The 20,187-nt window shown below is 33.3% G+C and overlaps 1 protein-coding gene across 12 annotated transcripts; it reads left to right on the top strand.

Annotated features, from left to right (window-relative positions):
- Positions 1 to 1,140: 1,140 nt before the first annotated feature.
- On the top strand, positions 1,141 to 17,418 carry ABA3 (molybdenum cofactor sulfurase (LOS5) (ABA3)). 12 transcript variants are annotated; one of them, XR_015789213.1, is made up of 22 exons: positions 1,148 to 1,513; positions 1,735 to 1,833; positions 2,928 to 2,986; positions 3,216 to 3,376; positions 3,759 to 3,910; positions 5,956 to 6,082; positions 6,509 to 6,611; positions 6,830 to 6,875; positions 7,373 to 7,411; positions 8,217 to 8,373; positions 8,923 to 9,025; positions 11,689 to 11,805; positions 12,192 to 12,269; positions 12,385 to 12,486; positions 12,705 to 12,804; positions 13,470 to 13,580; positions 14,230 to 14,345; positions 15,674 to 15,825; positions 16,052 to 16,295; positions 16,485 to 16,624; positions 16,749 to 16,859; positions 16,956 to 16,991. XR_015789213.1 is itself a non-coding variant. In XM_088120532.1 (22 exons), the coding sequence occupies exons 1-22, from the start codon at positions 1,402 to 1,404 to the stop codon at positions 17,064 to 17,066; spliced, it is 2,529 nt and encodes an 842-aa protein (XP_087976658.1). In that variant the 5' UTR covers positions 1,156 to 1,401; the 3' UTR covers positions 17,067 to 17,418. The 12 variants fall into 12 exon arrangements, 6 of the variants coding, with proteins under 6 accessions (XP_087976658.1, XP_022149605.1, XP_087976657.1 ...); XR_015789212.1 differs by having other exon boundaries at positions 16,482 to 16,624; XM_088120532.1 differs by having other exon boundaries at positions 1,156 to 1,513; positions 16,052 to 16,284; positions 16,956 to 17,418.
- The last annotated feature ends 2,769 nt before the right edge of the window (positions 17,419 to 20,187 follow it).

The following is a 20,187-nucleotide window of genomic DNA, read 5'->3' as shown; positions in this document are numbered from 1 at the left end:
AATAAACTTTAAAAGCAAATTTTCAAAAAATAACTTCAAATCAATTTGATTATTTTAGAAGTGATTATTAGTTCTTATCAAATCCTTTAAATTAAAAAAATAGAAAAAATAAAAAATATTTTAGATCTAAAAAAATATTAGAAAGTTAATCCAAACACAGTTCCGTATTTGGTTCAATGATTCGTTGATATATTTACAATTTACTCGGTTAATCTTTTTAATAATAAGGTTAAAATAATATATTGGTCAAGGTACTTTTAGTCTTAGTTTATTTTAATCAATGTATTTTGAAAGTGTTTATGTTGGTATCTGTATTTTCAATTTTGATTCACTTTAGTTTCTATACTCTTGAACTGTTCATATTTTTATATATTTTTAAAAAGCGACCATTTTGGTTATTTAGTTTTATTCTTAGTCTTTTTTTTTCTATCACAATTTCTACACGATACTGCAATTAATATATTTTTTAAATGGTAAACATTACTCATACTAACCCTCGCGTCAAGAAAGTTGATCAAATGATTTTAAATTTCGTGATTTGAAATCCGAGAAATGATTTTAAATTTTTTATCGTGTTTGGAACGAGAATGATTTGAAACGAATTAAATTAGATTTCTTTGTTTGGATGTTCACTGAAAATGAAAAGAAAATAGAAATTTTATTGATTTAGGTTTTTATTCTAAATTTATCAATTAGAAATTAAAATATGACGAGATTAAATAGGTAATTTATTTCGAAAGTCTATCAAATCCTCCAAAATCCGACCATTTTGATCTCAAAAACTTTTTAGGTAAAAATAAGATTTGAAATTCAATAATTCAAAAATATGTACTAGGAATTCATTTGAAATCCGTCATGATTTTAAATTCTTTCAAAATTTGAGATATCAAACATAGTATCAAACTTTCAGTTATGTGTGAAATTTGAGTTAAAATTAATAAAATAAATTAAAATTATACTTTTAAAGGTATAGAGACTAAAATAAAATATTTTTAAAGTATATAAATTAAAATGAATAAAGTAAAAAAGATTGGGGATCAAAAAGGAACCAAGATTAAAAGTACGGACTTAAGTTAATAATAATTTGGCGGTTTAATTTTTGCAAAAATGAAAGTTTCGGTTTGAGAAAAAATTGGAAGCGAGCGATAGCAAGACGCTGCAGCACGGAAATGGCTCATGTCGGCCAAGTGTCGACATGTCGTTCCGATGTTAAAAAACTTTCACTCCGTAACTGTAAGAACGACGTCGACGTACGGTGAAAAATTGCAGTCGGCCCAATCGGAAGGAACGGTTCGAGCTCAGACAACGCATTCGCACAGCAAAGTCTCCGGCTTCTCCTCTCCATCTCCGCCGCCGTCTGAGATTTTCGCAGCTCCGGTACTGTAGATTAAGGCGGTGAGCATGGACACGGCCAAGGAAGAGTTTCTCAGGGAGTTCGGTGGTGACTACGGCTACCCCGCCGGTCCCAAGACCATAGATGAGATTCGAGCCACTGAATTTAAGCGCCTAGCCGGTAAGATTTCGACCTAGCTATAACAAAGTGATCGTAGTGGACCAAGAACTGTTCACTTAGTCGTAATCTTTTTTTTTCCTTTGCCATCCGTTTTGATGCATTTTAATAATTGCGAGCAAGTATTTAATTAGCTTCTAGTCAAACATTCAGAATTCGACGTGTTATTTTACTTCCTGTTTTTCTTCTGCTTTCTCCATTACTAAACATTCAGAATTTGGTAGGTGTGGCCTACTTGGACCATGCGGGAGCAACTTTGTATTCCGAGTTACAAATGGAAGCGATCTTTAAAGATCTCACTGCTAATTTATATGGAAATCCTCGTATCCTGGATTGGAATAACTTCCCTGATAATATTTAATATCTTTTCAATAAATCACCTCGAAGAGTTGTTTGAGATGAGTTATGAAGGTGAGTATTTACTTCACTTTGTAAAATTGCACCGCTACTTCAATGCTCTAGGATACTTTCCTTTTAAATTGTAGAAGTCGTGTGGAAGAAGTCATTGTCAAAGATGCTTTGCTCTAGCTTTTGTCTGGGAATGCATCAAGTACTCAAACATTGGACATTAAAGATTTGGATAAATGAATCTGTTTCAGACAGAGGATGCTTTGAAGAAGCATATATTCAATTTAATTCTCTAACAGTCTCTAATATTTATTATGAATTCATCATCGAAGAAGTATGTTTGAATTCAGGGAATAAATATTAGGATCGTCAAAGTCTTTATGAACGACTACTTTGTACAGGATAATTTTTCCAGTCCAACGAGTGTGAATTACTACTTCCTGGTTTCATACTTCATCATCTTTTCACACTGTACTTGAGTTATTTTTTCTTTTTGGACAAGGCTGTGAGGCAGGAATTTGAAGATTTTCAAATCTTAGATTTCCTTTGGCAAGAGCAGTAAAAAAATTTATAGTAAAGAAAGAAAAGTAAAGGGAAGAGAGAGATAACAATACTAGAATTTATACAGCTTCACCTTTTGAATGACCATGCCTTCTCTTTTATAGACTTTGCATGTTTCGTTATGAAGATAAAGTTTTTACCAAAGTAGAACCATGAGTATTTCATAAAATCTCTCAATATTCTTCCTTGCTTTTAAAAAGATACTAAGCATATTTTTTCTCGTCCATTTTCTCTTTTGATGAGCTCTAGCTCCGAGAAGGATTGCTCTAGCTATCTTATTTCAGAAGGGAAAAAAAACTATAAACAACCTAGAGTGACAGTCTATCAATTTTGCACCATGATGGCCAGTTGGAGCGCACAATTTAAATGCCAAACTTCACAGGCTCTACTTTCTGGGTTTGGATTTATTTTCTTTTGGACTTTTAATGGTTGGGCTCTTGAGTCTTGAATCCTAGCATGTTGCATGAATTTGTTACATCAATTTTGAGTTTTCTTAAGCTACAGTTAGATAGCCGAAGTGATTCTAGCTTTGCTACTTCTGAAATCGTAAGGAATGCCCGTCAACAGGTAAATGTATTTTAATCTGTATCCTATTTAGTTCCCGACCAAAGAAACTCTGAAATTTTTTAATGAAATTGTTTTAACTTCATAGGCCTTAGAAACATTGAATTTCACAGCCACACACACGTATGAAAAAATTACATTGGGGGAAATGTTTGGTTTAATTACGGTTTCCATTATATTTATGAACAACCACATTTTTAGCATGTCATATTTGGAATGATGTGGAATGCAGGTCCTTGACTATTGCAAAGCATCTCCTAAGGACTACAAATGCATATTTACTTCTGGTGCTACTGCAGCATTAAAATTAGTTGGTGAAGCCTTCCCATGGAGTCATCAGAGCAGCTTTGTGTACACAACGGAAAATCATAACAGTGTTCTTGGAATCAGGGAGTATCCTTCTGAGTGATGTCTGTTTGATATTACTTTTCTTTTATGTGAACAGTTTTGGCCACCTTTGTTTGTACGTTTTGTGTATAAGGTAATTTTAATTAAATGACGCCAATTTTTTTCTGAAGATTATGATTATCTGGTTATTGATGTCCATTTTATTGATTGTTCTGTGTACTCGTAGGCAGTTCATTGCATTTTGACATGGTGAACATATCTATTCTGATTTGAATGTTTATAGGCGAAATCTTTGTACGATATGAATATGTTATCTGTTTTGGATTCTTTTGCTTCTCAGAGCCTTCATTTTAATTTTCCATTCTTTATTTGAGAAGATTCCCTTTTGTAGTTATAATCCATGAAAAATTTTCTTAATAGCTATAAGATATGCTCTTGAACAAGGAGCTCAAGCCTATGCCATAGATATTGAACATGCAGAACGGGATGCATCCACAGGAAACCTTGCATCTATGCACGTAATAAAGCACCAACTGCTAAGGAGAAATGAAGCCGAGTTTCTGGATAAAGATAATATAGGTTTGTCTTGGTTGTACTTGGATAACTCTTGTTCCACGTGTGCAAGCTGAGAGTGATGGTTTCTAGTCCATCTGCTATGGCTATTTTGATTTCTTATTGAAATTTTCTGGTCTTAAATGGTTGCTGGTTTGTTAGCATGAAGATAATTAAGTTTTCGTCGGGCTTATCCTTGAACTTGTCTTTTACATGGCTTGAAATGTTAATATGAGATTGGTTGTAATGACCTAATGGATTGGAATGAAGCTGCAGTGAATCACTTCGTGTGCCTCTTAAAAAATTCTCACCTGTGATTTCTGGTTATTTCAATCATACTTGTTAAAGTCTTAAAACAGTTTTCAGCTGGATCATCTTACATTTTTTGTTTGGACAAAAATCGATGTAGCTATTGGTTTAATCTCTTGAATAACAGGATTTTAGCAGACGTGTTGTGCCAATTTTAAATCTCAAGGATGTTCGTTGGATGGTCAAGGACTCATGAAATAACAATTTAGAATTGTCACAAAGTTATTGTGAAAGATGGCTTCACAATAGTAATATGGTCTTATTAGCCTAAGTGTATTTTGGTTTCTTGTGGATCATAATATAATGTTATGCTCTTGCTTGACAACAGTTTTCAAGTGAAGTTAGAGCTTCCAGTTGTAAAATAGTTTGTCTTGACAAACATTGAATGTCATGCTTGCAAGTTAAGATAGAGAGATGGTTCTCAAGTTTTCTATTTTTCTTTTGCATTTGAGTTTACTCATGTTTCCTTCGTGAATATTTCACAGAAATAAAATGCTGGTTCAAACAAAAATTTTGAGGAGATCTTCTCATAGTTTGATCCTTTTCCAAATTTGTAATTTGATTCTAAAGTAAATCAGGATTTCTAATTCTCGTAAGTCAAAATTTCAAGGAGGCTACTATGGTGATACACAGGAAGAAAAGAATTGGTTTAAAGTTTTTAGATTTTACATTACTCTTGTTTTGAGAACTTCAACTTCAACTTCAACTTGCTCTTGAAACTTGTTAATTATTTTCTTCACAAAAATGTGTGATCCCATCTTTTTGAATTGGAGATATGAATAGCAACTTGTGATAATTGTTGTGTTTGAGAGTTGGAGTAAGCTGAGTAAATTGCCAATCATTAGAGGTTTGAGAATATCAGAATTTGATTGTCATATTTCAAGATTGAGAGAGAAGATTCTAAGTTTATGATTTTCAATTTGCAAAGTTCTACACATTAAAAGGTTTTGTTCATGATTTTATGTTTCCTTCCAATTTAATTCAATTTTGAAGTCCATGTTTTCTTGATTTAAAAATTGGTTTAATAATTCACTGAAAACTTATTCTTCCTGTCTAAGTTAAGATATTTTTATCAGAACAACTGGATCTGGATTATGCCTTTTATTTTCCAAAGCGTTAGCAGTTCATTAACCATGTAGCATATTAAACTAGGATTTTTCAAATTTTAAAATAAACCAATAACTCTGTAATCATTTCAATTATGTATTGGTAGGGGACCTAACCTGATTTTTTATACGGGGCCCTGTATATTTTAAATTCCATCTCCTATTTGGGGTGGAGTTCAGGTGTTATGAATTGATTAACCTTGCAGAAGGACTAAGAATAGCAATTGAGGCTATGAGTTTGATTTGGGTTGGATGCCTCCTTGCCCAAACTTTGGAGCAATGATTCCTTTGTGATGATAGATTCATTTCAAACTGGTTTACTAAACTTCCTGAGCCATGGACACATGGCCTACATGACTACATCCTTAATGCTTTCTTCTTACTTGTATATTCTGTGCTGTTCACTTGACATGTATAATTTTTTCTCCAATAAAGATAATACGTAAACTCTGTTTGTTTCTGTTAACAAGATCATTGCATTATGTGATTTTAATTTTGACCCATATTGGTTACATCTATTTGAGGTACGGACAAGTCTATGCTCATTATACATTTATGTCACAGCATTTGATTTATGTAATGACTATGATGCTTGTAGCATCAATTTTGATGTTTTTTTTGCAACTTTACCTTTATCTTCTTGTTCATCTTGTGCAGGCAGTGCGTATAACTTGTTTGCCTTCCCTTCAGAGTGCAATTTCTCTGGTTTGAAATTTAGCCTTGAATTGGTGAAGGTTGTAAAGAAAGATTTGATTAGATATTTTGATGGCTCTCCATCTTTGAAGTAATTAATACCCAAATCTCTCCTAGTTTCTAACTGCTTTGATCCACTTCTCATCACGCCATGCAAGTCTATACAATTAGTGTATTTGGCACAACAAGAAATTTTGGACAAGATTTGTTCAATTTGTATTAAATTGAGCTGATACAATCAAGCAACATTCATACTGGATAAAGTACTTTTGTGCTATCAATCCTTTTTCTTGATAAATGCTTATTCTTGGTGGGATATTAATACGGAACATGAATTCTTCTATTCTTTCTGATTGAAGATACATATCTTTTAACAGCTTCCATTTAACATATGCATATCAATGAAATTTGTTTCCTATCCTTCTATTTTTTTTTTTTTTTTTTTAAATATGCATATCTTTTGTTATTAACATCCATTCGTTTTGAATTTGCATATGTTTGATGTCTATACGTGTAGTGGAAACTGGAAGGTCTTGATTGATGCCGCAAAAGGATGTACCACAGAACCACCAGATTTATCGAAGTATCCTGCTGATTTTGTTGTCATCTCTTTCTATAAGGTGTGTGTGCAATATTTTGAATTTCCATGAAACCACTACCTTATGTATGCATTGTGATTTCAGCTTTGCAGACACCCGGTGATCTGGTTGATATGGAGCTTTAATAATTAAATATCAAGTAAAGGAGGCTCTGTCATGATCTGATCTTACAAATATAAAGATCTAAAAATAAAAGTTAATATTCTTATTAACTATTTCTTTACATTCTTCTGAACTAGCTGTTTGGGTATCCAACTGGACTTGGAGCTCTCATAGTTCATACTGGTAAGGGTCTCTTTTCAGAAGTTTGTATTCTATTAAGTTACTTCATCAGCGTGATTGAAGTGTATGCACCTGGTTAGTGTTCTATGTACCACTAATATTTTAGAAGGTTAAAGATGACCTCAAGGTTTTTTCTCTTTAAGAGGTGAGGTGTAAGTTTGGAAGCTGTACGAGGCCTAAGCCTCAATCATAAAATCGTATGATCAAGTTTATTACATATGTAAACCACCAACATCATGTTGATATAATCTTTTCTGCTACAATGAAATGATCTGTTGTTTTTACTCCTCAAGACCCAAATAAGAACAAATTTGTTTACCTTAGACCTTCACTAAAATTAGTTTGTTTCTCTATACCTTTTCCTTATTAAAGTAGATTCCAGGCTGAAATTTTTAATCTTCTAATCTTCCCTGTACTTGTAAGAGCTATGCATCATATATTAAATTAGATTGTACTATGGTTGGAAAGGTTTTAATACTATTACTATTTTAATATTGCAGATGCTGCCAAGTTGTTGAAGAAAAGATACTTTAGTGGAGGTTTGTATTTAGCTATGTTATCTAGTGGATATTTCTTCTTCTTCTAATTTATTATTATTATTATTTTTTTTCCGGTGGGGGTGATAAGAATCTAAGAATTTCATTGCACATAAGAAGTTGTGAAAGGGGAAACCACCTCTACAAAAACCATTAAGCTAAAAGAAAACCATTTCCTATTGCCAAGAATTAAAGAAAGGTATGATTAGGAAAAGAGCTAGAAAGAGCTCCAAGAGGAGACTACAAAAACAATAAGGTCAGAAGCTCCTGCTAATGCTTTTTAGGACCCTGAAAAATTATCCTATTTTGTTCTAATCATACATAGAAAAAATAGCCATAGTTGCATCCAGACAGAATACCTTGGCCCTTTTTCTTAAACCTTTATGGCACTGACACAACGTGTCTAGGCCGTTTAGACCTTGAGGGGAAAAACAAATGGCATCTTAAATTTCTCCAGTAGCCTCCATCATATATTAAGCTTGCAGGGGCTGTTTAATAAGAATTAAGAAGTGGTTCATAAACTACACTAATCACGATGTGCAAAACAAGATTTTTAAGCAGCATTTTAGCAAATGTGCTTAACCCCCCATAGGGCAGCTATCCAGAAGTAAACAGATCTCATGGTTCCAATATAAAGAGAAGGCTAGAGCATTCCTTCAGCCCTTATTCCAGCTCGCTTTCCCTCACTTTTCTCTATAATAGGCTTCCTCTGCTTTGAGTTGGGTTGCACAACCTGAGGATAAGAAATTCATACAGATTATCTGCAGGATAACTAATTGAAGTTTTAACAAATTCTTTAATTATATAGGCACCGTTGCTGCTTCAATTGCTGACATTGACTATGTCAAACGAAGAGAGGGCATCGAGGAGCTCTTTGAAGATGGTACAATCCCATTCCTGAGTATAGCGTCTCTATCCCATGGGTTCAAAGTTCTAAATTCTCTAACTGTACCTGCAATATCTCGGTACGGAAAATGCATCCTTTAAGTTGCATGCTTCTAAAATTGCTTCGATGATTTTATCATGGTTTTAATGTGCTTATAAGATTTATGATGCAACTTTGTCGTCTAATTTATACTATCTGAAAAGAAATTAAGTAATATGTTATAATATCTTTATTATTCTCAAATTCTTTGTATATTATGAATTCGATGTGCTAGCTACTCTGGTTGATATGTCTGTTGTTATGTTTTTGTTTTAGGCTGTTTAAGACTTGCTTGCTGCAGCAATATTGTCACTGTATTTAAGATTTCCATTCTTTTTTTTTTTTCTCTCTCTCTCTCTCAGCTGTGATATGCATATTTTTTCTTTCTTTCCAACAAGCAAGATTTGTGTAGGCTATTGTATTACATTCTTGCAATTGAGCATTTGACTAGTGACAATACCACTCACCTGTCACCCGTCGTTAATCTCTCTCTCTATTTTTGCTTGTTTCTGGCTATCTTTAATTGTTATATTTGTACTTATCATCAACTAATTATGTTAATAAGCACACTTGACATCATTAACTGAAGGCATACTTCATCTCTTGCCACGTACTTGAGGAACATTCTTGTGGCCTTGAAGCATGAAAATGGAACCAGTGTATGCACTCTCTATGGAAGTTGCAATTCCGAGGTTAGTTTTACTACAAAGTTTTGGTTGGTTCAAATATTTTTTAAAATTTCTATATTGTTGGCAAGGAGGTCGTGTTAAAATTATTGCTCTCTCATCACTGTTGATTAAATGTTTAATGCAACTCATTGTTGCATAAGAGGAAAATATGCAAAGATCCCAAGATAGTAATTCAGTTGTGATCAAATATTCCCATCTAAATATAATTATTAACTTCCTATACAACGAGTCTATGGTAGTCAATCACTTCCGTTTCTGTTCTAACAAGTCAAGGTCCATCTGTCTTGAGCCAAGCCAGATGACCTTTGTTAGTATATTTGTATTATTAGAGATATTGTCCTTCATGATCTTTTAACATTTTTTTTGTTTAAAAAAAAAAACAAGAAACAACCTTTCATTGATATATGAAAAGGAAAAAGGTTCAAGATACAAACCCGAAAGGGGTAAAAAAGAAAAGAAAGAATAAGAGAAAATAACGGAAAATTAGTGCAACAAGAGCAATACAAGTTCGAAGAAGATAAAAAGAATTCTAAACTAGAACTCAGAAAATCTGCTTACTACAGAACTTGAAAAATCAAACTAATTCCAGAGCCAACAGATGCATGAAGGAAAAAACCTTCCTTAGCACCAAAAGCGAAGACCAAACTTCAAAGAGAACCAAGTAGAAGCTAGGGACATAAGAACCAAACCTCAACCGAAATGCTAGCAAGGAGTAATCACCAAAAACTAAGCCTCAATGCTGTCGTCAAAAAACCTCCAAATATAAACCACCATATGCAAATCCGCATGTTGAAAAGAAACTTTGAAAACCTCACCAGCCAACCAACCAAACTAAAATTGCAAAGCTTCGAAAATTGCAAAAGGCTTAAGGGAGAACATTCCAGCTTTCTGAACTACTTAAAACTCAGAGGACATACTCAAATGGGACAAGAGTAATCTCCATTTCTTTAAAAAAGGAAGGAATGGTTGTTTGCTGAGGAAGATCCGACTTCTCATCTTTTTTTTGCTCCTTAAATAAAATATGAACATCTTCCTCAAAGGATTGCTTAGAAATATCCTCAATAGGGATGTCTGACTTTGGGGAAGAGTCCAAACTACTAATACTAATTGCTCCATCATATTCTTCAAAATCATTATCCGAGAATTCCAAGAAGGAAGATCTATGAGACAAACCCTCATTAGTGGAGTGAATAGAGCCAATGGAAAGAACATTTAACTTGTCTATACTAACTTTTCTAACTGCTTCCCGTTCCTCATTAAAAGACTTATACAAGTTAACTTGAACCCCTTCAGAGAACAAAGGCTTTGCGAGCTCCTTTCCAAAAATAGTGTTTGTTTTTCTACGAGAGAAGAAAAGAGGAAGGGGCTGAATTAATCTTTCGGTATTCTTCATACCAGGTGGAAAAGGGTTGCCCTTTGACTTTTGATTCTGGATAGCTTCTGCATTTAATTCTTGGAAAATAGTGGGACCAATAATGTCTTTTTCCTTATCAAGTCTATATATATCTTTAGTGAATGGAACAGAATAGAAGTAATTGATTCTCTCAGACCTTTAGTGCTTACTCCGATGAGTGGCATCATGATTTTGATTGGGTTTTCTTAAATCTTTGACCACACTGGTTGCCTTCTTGGCTAAGTAGGTGAATCAGAAGCTTTCTACACATTTTTCGCCTAGACCTGGTTGCCGAAAGGATTATTCACCATGGCTATCTTTCACCTTTCCCATGTATCCCAGAGGTGGCAGTTGCTATAACATGAAGAATGCAACCATGATTAGACTCAAATTTGGAGTGGTTTGTGTAACTAGAATAGCTTTTCGGTGTGCATCGTTGATAAATGACTGTGTGGGAGCCGAGGGTACTATCAAATGCAAGGGCCCATGTAGTTTGAAGCATCACAAGAATTCTCAGATACAATCTGGACCTAGTTCCCTTCTTCCCACTTAGGACAAGGTGTTGCTGACCTTGAGGGTAATATTAGGCCCTAAATTGTATTAGGAGCATTAAACATTGAAAGTCAAGTAGTAATGGAAGTTGGCAATCAGAAAGGACGAGTATTGATGAGAGGAGACGGGAATAATTGCCTGTCCTAAGTTGTAGGCTTTCAACTTGTAATAGAAAAAGATGATGTAATACTGTTCTTGCAGTATGATACCCATTATCATGGTATTACTATGCTGGAAAAAGAGGGTACACAAAACTTTTTCTTTTTTTTTTATGAGAAACAACGATTTTATTGAGGATAATGAAAATAGATACAAAAAGAACAAGACAGGCATCAAAAAGAGTGACATGTGGATTTGAGTTCTAAGACCTGTTGATAACATTGGGGGGGGGGGGGGGGGGGCGCGGGCTTTGAGGGAATATTTGGTACTGATTCTCACCGAGGCCTCTTCTTATATAAAAACAATTGGAAACATATCTTTAGGTGCCAATTAACTAAATTTCCTGGAATTATAAGTCTGGGATCCGATTTCTGAAGCCATTGATATGAAAGTCAAGATTATATTTGGGTAAATCAACATCATCCATTTTTAAGGGTACAGAACCCTGGAGGATGGAACTTAATCACCGTCCTTTTGTCCAATTATGTTTTCTTGAGCTTTCAATCTCAATTTTTGGTTTATGTAAGAATACAAGCTTATCATTTATTTTATCTTTTTCCAGACACTACGTAACAAAATGGGTTCTATAGTCTCATTCAATTTGGGACGACCAGATGGATCTTGGGTTGGACACCGTGAAGTGGAAAAACTGGCCTCTTTGTCTGGGATTCAGTTAAGGGTAAATTTTTGCAATATACTGTTTAAGTTTTTATGTTTCCAATTTGCAGTGAAAATTATCATTAATTAATTTTTAATTGATTTATTCTCATTTTATTTTTATTCTTCTTGATTTCCTCCGGTGGTAAATATGAAGGTTGATACTTTATGCTTATAAAGATACACGAGAGATAATTGTTTAAGCTGTTGTATTTTTGCTCATTAGGTAGTATATTGCAATTATATATGTATATCTTGTTGAATCACATTTAAGCTGATGGGACCATGCTAGAATTCTCACTTCGTACTTGGGTGAAAGTTGATTATTCTTAAATATTTATATTAAAATTGTACTTAATTGTTTTGGTAGGTGCTACTGACCATACCTTCATTTGATTTTCTGTGTAGACAGGATGTTTCTGTAATCCTGGAGCCTGTGCAAAATATCTTGGTCTATCTCATTTGGATCTTGTTACAAATATTGAGGTAAATCTTTTTCTTCCTACTTCTGTATGTGGGTTATACAATAATTTTTAAATTTCATTTGTCCATTTGACTTCTACAATTTCTCGTGTCTTTATTAATTGACTTCTTGGTCCAGGCAGGTCATGTCTGCTGGGATGATTATGATATAATTAATGGAAAACCAACTGGTGCAGTGAGAGTATCCTTTGGATACATGTCAACTTATGAAGATGTCAAGGTAAATTAAATCATCTATTTTTGGTTCTAACAATTCTTTTGGTCATATGACATACTTGAAACATTGTAACTGTGGGGTGATTTTTTGGCTTCAAGGAACTTTTAGTGCTTATTAGCTTGCAAGGACACATAATTTAGACATACCGGCTTATATACATAATATTGAATTTATTTTTGGTTTTCTCAACTCTCATACAAAAATTGTCTTTTGAATTGCAGAAATTCATTGATTTTGTGACAAGTTCCTTTGTCTCGATCCCAACTTATGCTAGACATGGATTACAGTTTTGCAGAAGGTCCATCCCTTTCACAGACACAGGTTACTTTTCTATCATTCTTTCAGTCATAAGCTCATTAAATTCAATTTAAATGATTTAATTTTTGGTTGTTCTCATATATATTTATTACCATTTTCTTTAATTAATTTATCATATAGATATTTTCATAAAAGTTAATTATTTAAACTAATAAATAATAAATATATAATCTATATTTTTTGACATAAAAATATAGACTTCTAAATTAATTATTTAATTATTATTATTATTATTTTGATGAAATAATAAAAAGTGAATAATCCTTCCTATGGGGAACTTGATCTCTATTAGGCGATTTATTAAACTTATCCCAATTTCTTGAAATCAAAAATGGGGTGCAAATGAGATTAAAAAACACTTCAAAGTTGGAGATGGAGAGTACTATCTCACCTTTCCTCGCACAGTACAATGCTTCCTACCATTGACAACTTTGGGTATGCCCATGCTATATTTAATTCTTGACATTGTTGAGTATCTCTCTCTTAGATTTATTCCCTGTCAAGATGCAGCTTGCAGAAGTATTATTTAAGTCAGTCAAATCTATCTATGCTGCTTCATGGTTCCCTGTACAGTCTCATGAGGCTAAAATACCGAGCTGCACTGCACCTTGATTAAATATCTACTGGTTCTGTTTGTAATTACATATTTTTATGTTAATTTATCCCAGGTCTTGAGAGCAGATATTCAGCTTCTGGATTTAACCTCAAATCTATTGCTGTCTATCCAATAAAATCATGTGCAGGATTCAGCATAGATAGATGGCCATTGAGCAGTCGAGGTATCCATTTACTCATGCATGTATTTTTTTGCATTTTGATGAGAATGGTTAACTGTTAACACAAAGGAATTCTTCACAAGACTCTTGATCGCTGCTTGATGCCTCTCTTGGAGTACTTGAAAATTCATAGGGACTAGGAGCAATACGTTTACACAATAAATATCTGATTTAAAAATTTGTAGAAAAGACATTGATTATAATTAGCTTTGATAAAAGCTAAATGACTTGTTGGATGCTTGAGATAACGCTTTGTTTATCATCCACAGAGGGAGTAATAGAACGAGATAGGAAATTAAAGAAATGTTGTCAATTACTTGTAACGTTCCTGGTTTCTTTAGGTAGTAGAACATAAGTTTGTGTCAGGGGATCTGCAGAATTTCACAATAATTAGATACCCAACCCATGAACCTGTTTGGTGGGTGAGGGGTGAGGGTGGGAGGGGTGCTGATATGTTGCTGTGACCTGTGTCAAGCTTGACATCATCAGTGTTTTGGTTAATTAATTTTCTTTTCCTCTTTCTTTCAGGTTACTCCAATATAGCTTCCTAATATCTATGTGCACATATAGGGATGATTATAATTTTTGGTATGGTTCTATTTATTTTTTCTAATTTAGCAATTTATTTAAATTGTCTCTTAAATTTGAGTAGGGCTGCTTCATGATCGGGAGTGGCTACTTCAAAGCCTGACTGGTGAAACTCTTACACAGAAGAAGGTCAGCTATTATTCTTCATCAACTCTTCCTTTTTCACATATTTTTGTTAAGGTAATGAATTCCTCACCATCACAAGGAAGTTGATAGCTGAATGAAAAGGCAGAAACAGCATTTATTTGCTCAAATATTTGTGAATTTCAGTCATACTCCAATTCCATGGGTTTTATTCTTAGTTCTGTTAAAGCTTTCACGTTGTGCTCAAAATTTGCTGTTACAAGGCTTTTGGATGGTTTTTTATTAAGCTGTTCACCAAAATCATGGTTGATGACTTTTATTTTTGTGCTATCTTCTTATTAATTGTACTAATTATTAAATTTACCATCCACTACATGACTACATCTCTGGATATGTTTCTTTAAATTCCACTCCCATCCTTTCTGAAATGCTAGGAATCGAGTACCCGTAGTTTATCCCTCAGACATTTAGAATATATTATATTAGTTACAGTCAAGTTCTGCTGTTCCTTAAGGTAGTTACCATTACGATGCAACAAATATCCACATAATATATTTTGGTTTGTATATATTAAATGTAGAGTAGCCTTCACTGAGCTGAAATGCTGTAGTTGTATTATTATGACATCATTCCCTAAAATTCTAAGATTTGAATACCACTGTTATTTAACAGCTATATTTAATTTATTATCTTTGTTTGATGATAAGGAAAAATTTTCATTTCTATAAGATTAGTAATGGGATAGGGAGAACTGATATGCCTCCTACTAAAATGCTAATTTGGAGGGAAAAATTTGCTTGCCAATTGTTTAGAGGCCTGATAGAAGGGAGATTGTGTGAACTGTTTTTTTTCTCATGAGGATCATGAAACGTTGAAATGTGGGTTCAGCTCCAAACACTTGCCACTCATTCCAAATGTCCAAAAGGGGTTGCAGACACTTATCCAAAGAGCCCCTACTTTACCCTTGAACATTAGGATTTGCATAATTTGAATTAACTCGTAGTTACACCTCCCGTAATGACCCAAGCAAAATGAGAGAATCAAGGATTTATGAAAAAATCCCTTAATTGATCGCTAGTCCAAATTCTAGAATGTAGAGAATTTAAGGATAAAGCAAAGTTTCCAAGGGAAGATCATAGTTCTCCCCATGACTTAATCTATACTTTGACATAGTCATGGGGATTTCTTCGAAGTGTGAAAATTATGTAAGTCTTAAGACACTGGAAGTGATTTTATTTGACATGCTAGATCTAGAGAACCTGTTTCCTTGTTACCTTTTACTTGAATCTCAAGCACATTGTTGAGGGTTTCATGCTCCTTTTAACTTCGTTCTGAGAAATTCTGATACTGCTTAGATAATAGACCTTCATTCTTGTTCGACCTCTGATAATTGGGTTTTAATTCGTCTGAAATTGGTTTTTTAGGTTCCTGAAATGTGCCTTGTAAGTACTCATATCGACCTAAGTCAGGGAATATTGTTTATCGACTCCCCACATTGCAAAGAGAGACTGCAGATCACCCTTAATTCAAATCCTTGCAATGCCAAGAGAGAAGAAATAAGTTTACACGGTCAGATGTGAGTAATACCATGTTGTAGAATTTTAAATTTCATGGCCTGACATGTTGGTAATTTTCTTCGTGCCTGGCATGTTTGGTAGTTTTCTTTCTGATTTTTGTTTCAAGAGACTGTTGGAAGAAGTTTGAAATTTGCATATACAAGTTCATGTTTATTCTTTTTAGCATTTAAGGTTGGAATTAATTTTAGCACCTGAGTTGGAATTAATTGTTATTCTGATGCTCAGATATGAAGTTCAGGGTTATGACAAGGAAGTTGATGCTTGGTTTAGTGCTGCAATTGGTCGGCCATGTACTTTGTTGCGCTATTTAAGTTCCAGTCATTATGTCAGCTTGGATAAGAGAGATGTTGTTGGTTCCTGTAGAGAATCACGGACTCGTTTGAATTTTTCCAATGAAGCACAGTTCTTGCTGATATCTGAGGAGAGTGTATCAGACCTCAATGATAGATTGAATTCAAGTAGGTTATTGGTAATATGATACTTGCAATCCTGCTATGAAGCATTTTCAGTTATTGATTGTTCTCTGTTCTGTCCTGGTTAAAGTGGCTTCTCAGTTTGACATGCTGTTGAAGATTTTTAAACCTAACATTTAGATGTGGACCTAGCTTTACTAAATTCTGAATTAGGTGATGATCTTAAGTTGCATTGTTTTTAGGAGATGTTGGAAAGGACATTCGTAGAACATCAGTTCGCGTTAACCCTACGCGGTTTCGGCCAAATCTTGTCATTTCTGGAGGGAGACCTTACGCTGAAGATGAGTGGAGAAATATTAAAATTGGTAACAATAAGTACTTCAGAGTAAGTTCTTTTTACAATCGATGGCAGTGATATTCAGGTCTCTTTTCAATTTTAGATTCATAATAAGTCACTTTTTTGCAAATTATGCACATGCATGTTCTGTAACGTCTGCTTTCATTTCCAGTCTTTAGGTGGATGCAACCGCTGCCAGATGATCAATTTTTATACTGATGCTGAACAAGTCCTGAAGACAAACGAACCTTTATCTACTTTAGCATCATACCGGAGGGTGAAGGTTAAGAATCAAATTTTCTTTCTTTCTTTCTTTCTGGGTCATTGTAAAATCTGAAATCCTAACATCAGGTTAACAAAACTTATTCCATTGAAGCAGGGGAAAATCTTGTTTGGGATACTGCTGAGATATGAATTTGAGGCTGAAGAAGGGAAGACCCAAGATTTGTGGCTTCAGGTGGGAGAAAGTATAATTCCAGATTCCGAGTAGGTTCGAGCCATACCGCGTACACATACAGACTAGGTAAAGTGTTTAAGTAGGGAAGATATCTCTTCTGTGCATTAGTTTAAGGATTTTCTCTCTGCCCAAGTATTCAGGTCTAAAGAAATCCCGATAAAACTTAAAATAAAATGCATCTTCCTTTTTTTTTTTGTCTTTTTTTTCTTGAAGAGAACTAAAATGCATCTGTTGTAGTCAATGGAATAGGGGAATCGGATAGAGGGGAAAAAGAAGGAAAAAACCACTTTTAATTTCTTGTGGAAGGAGATGACATGCGGCATTTTGTTTACTTTCCGACTCTGAATGAAAACTTTTTATAATCGAAGTGTTGGTTAGTATTTTATATTGTGGTATTGATTATCGAAAGTTTTAAGAGATAACCGAAAATGGGGTATTTAAATCTCTCCCAAATGAAGTTCAAATCTGTTTAACACCAAACTTTTATATTCTTACAAATATAGCATATTTTGTTAGATTTAAACCTGCAATGTTCAAGAAAGGTTATTAATGTTTGTACTAATTGAAAATTATCGGATATAAAAATTTCTTGAGGTCTCTTGGATTCGGGTTCGAATAAGTCAAGTCCCTTCGGTCGAAAAAATAAAAAATAACATATATAATTTTATAATCTTTCTTCTAATTTCTTGAATTTGGATTTTTATATCAAATGTAATTGGAGATGAATAAAATCTTTTTAATTTTTAGTTAAATTAGTTTTTAAAAAGTAATTGTATACTAAAAATTATAGAAAGGATTTATTGTTTTATTCTAATTTTTATATTAAATAAGTCGTACTTATTGAACAACTAATATTAAATATCAAATACATAAATGCTAGAAGTACTATCGTCGTGGGGCGGGGACAGATTTCCCATCCCATTGATGGGGATTTCTCGGAGGAAACTTGCTCTCTTTGTAGAATAATTCAAAAAAGTAAAAATGTAAGATCAACTAATTCTTCATTAAATTGTTTCTCAATATGATTTTTGTGCCCATTGTTTTCGTTTGTTCCTGCCATAGCAACTTTAATCAATAGAAGTGTCATTGGGGTAGGGTGGAGACTTATGAAATTCTCCATGAAAGTTTGCAATGATTAGGACGAGAATTTCAACAAGAAAAACTCGATCAAATTTTCTTTGGAGCTTCTGTTTTTCTTTTCTTTTTGGTAGTAGAACTTATTCTTTCAAAAGTCTCTTTTATGCTTTTGTTAGGCTAGGGACGATCAAATTTTATATTTTTTTTAGTACAACAATATATGAGGGTAGAAATTTGAACATCAATAATATATTTTTTTAATCAGTCGAGTTATGTTCAGGTTGGTGTTACGTATTGTATTTTATTATTTGCCTGATTTGGGAAAGGTTTCTGCGAGCCCATAGGGTGAAAATAACACCCTTACCAACCAATTAAGTAAACTTTCTCTTGAAAGTAATATAACTAGTATGTGATAGGGCTTCTAATTCTAGATATAGTCAAGTCTTTTCACAGTTTTACTTATTAATTTATCATCTTTTAATAGAAACCGTATCATAGAATCAACTCCACCAAACAGTTCTCTCTTTTTTAAGCTTTAAAACTTAATATTCTATCTTCAGCCACATGTCGGGCTCGCTTCAAAAGCAAATAAAGTATACCTTTTTTTGGGTTAAAATAGTATTATGATCTTGTACTGTTGTTGTATTTTTAATTTTAATTTATTTGAGTCTTTATACTTTTAAAATATTTCATTTTAATTTCTGTACTTTAAAAAAATATATATATATATGATCTCTTAATTTTATTTTTAATCACAATTTCAACATGATACTGCTACTTAGTATATTTCTTGAAATGCAACTATGATTTTATATTAAAGAGTTTCCATTATGTACAAAATTAACCTGGACCAAAATATAGCTGAAATTGAAAGTACGGTACTAAAATAATATTATGATTTTATTTTTCTTTGGATAAGTTGGTTTTACAGGACCAAAAACCAAGTGGGTTGCTATCAAAATGATTTCCTTAGATAACATTGATGTCATTCTCGGATCATCCGATATCCCCAATTGAAAACTCTAGAATCTTACCCATGGCCTTCATAATTCAACTCTCTCTATTTTAATTAAAAAGAAAAAAGAAAAAACTTAGGTTCAATGAATGTTGAGGGGCTGCTGCCCTCGTCACATGGAGGACCTGAAATATCTGCATCAGTTAGCCGCCTTTGTCATCCTCCAAAACCATAACATTATTACAACAATTTCGACTATATATTATTAAATCTTCAAATAATTAATGTCATCTTTACACACAAAATACTTTATAGATAAAAAAACGGAGATAAAGACAACCAACAAGTGGGAAATATAAAGTCAAAATTAAACTAAGTGTAAAATACTAGGAATCAAAATGAAGGAGATAGCGACGGATTATTCAAGGCTTTAATTTAATTGTGTATTCTGTTGTTGTTCTAACAGATCTTGATTTGTCATTCGAATCCCACGAAATTTCTCTGCTGTTTCTTCTTAGCCGCCCCTCTCAGAATTAAACTGATATATCATATGCTTTCAAATTTTGCTTCCTTTTTCTTTTCTTTTTATTACACATCACAGTATCTTCTCACTGATCCTGGTTTGACCAATGGTTGGCCTTAATTAACTTTCAGTTTGTTGTTCAATCGCAAACGCATACTCTAACGATCTAGAAAGTGTTTTGTAGAGTGTTTTTTTAAATCGTTCGCTTAGAAACTAAATTTCAGATTGATTTTGTTGTATCAAACAAATTTGACTACGTGAAAGGCAGTTCATTGATGATTAATTCTTTGTTAAATATTTAATGTATAAGTGGCATTTTAGGCTGGTGTTATACTGTTGTTATGGGCTGTGGAGTTTAGTAGAGTTGTTGAGATTTATTTCATATAACCTTATTCCTTTGTGTTAAAGATTCTGCCTTGAAGTTTTTAAAAAAATAAAAAATAAAAATAAAAAAGGATTCCACACAAAAATGTGTGGAAACCTAACAATTCTTTATAATATATATAGATAATTTCTCTCATCGTAGAATGATTTTGAGATGAACCTCTATATGAATTTTGATATGGGTCTCGACGAGTTTAACAAGCTTAAATATGGAA

Source organism: Momordica charantia, assembly GCF_013281855.1.
Source record: "Momordica charantia cultivar OHB3-1 chromosome 2 unlocalized genomic scaffold, Mcharantia_2.0 BLBB01000002.1, whole genome shotgun sequence".
NCBI classification, from domain to species: domain Eukaryota; kingdom Viridiplantae; phylum Streptophyta; class Magnoliopsida; order Cucurbitales; family Cucurbitaceae; genus Momordica; species Momordica charantia.
The sequence above is the reverse complement of the archived record's forward strand: the minus strand, read 5'-3'. Positions and strand labels throughout refer to the sequence as shown.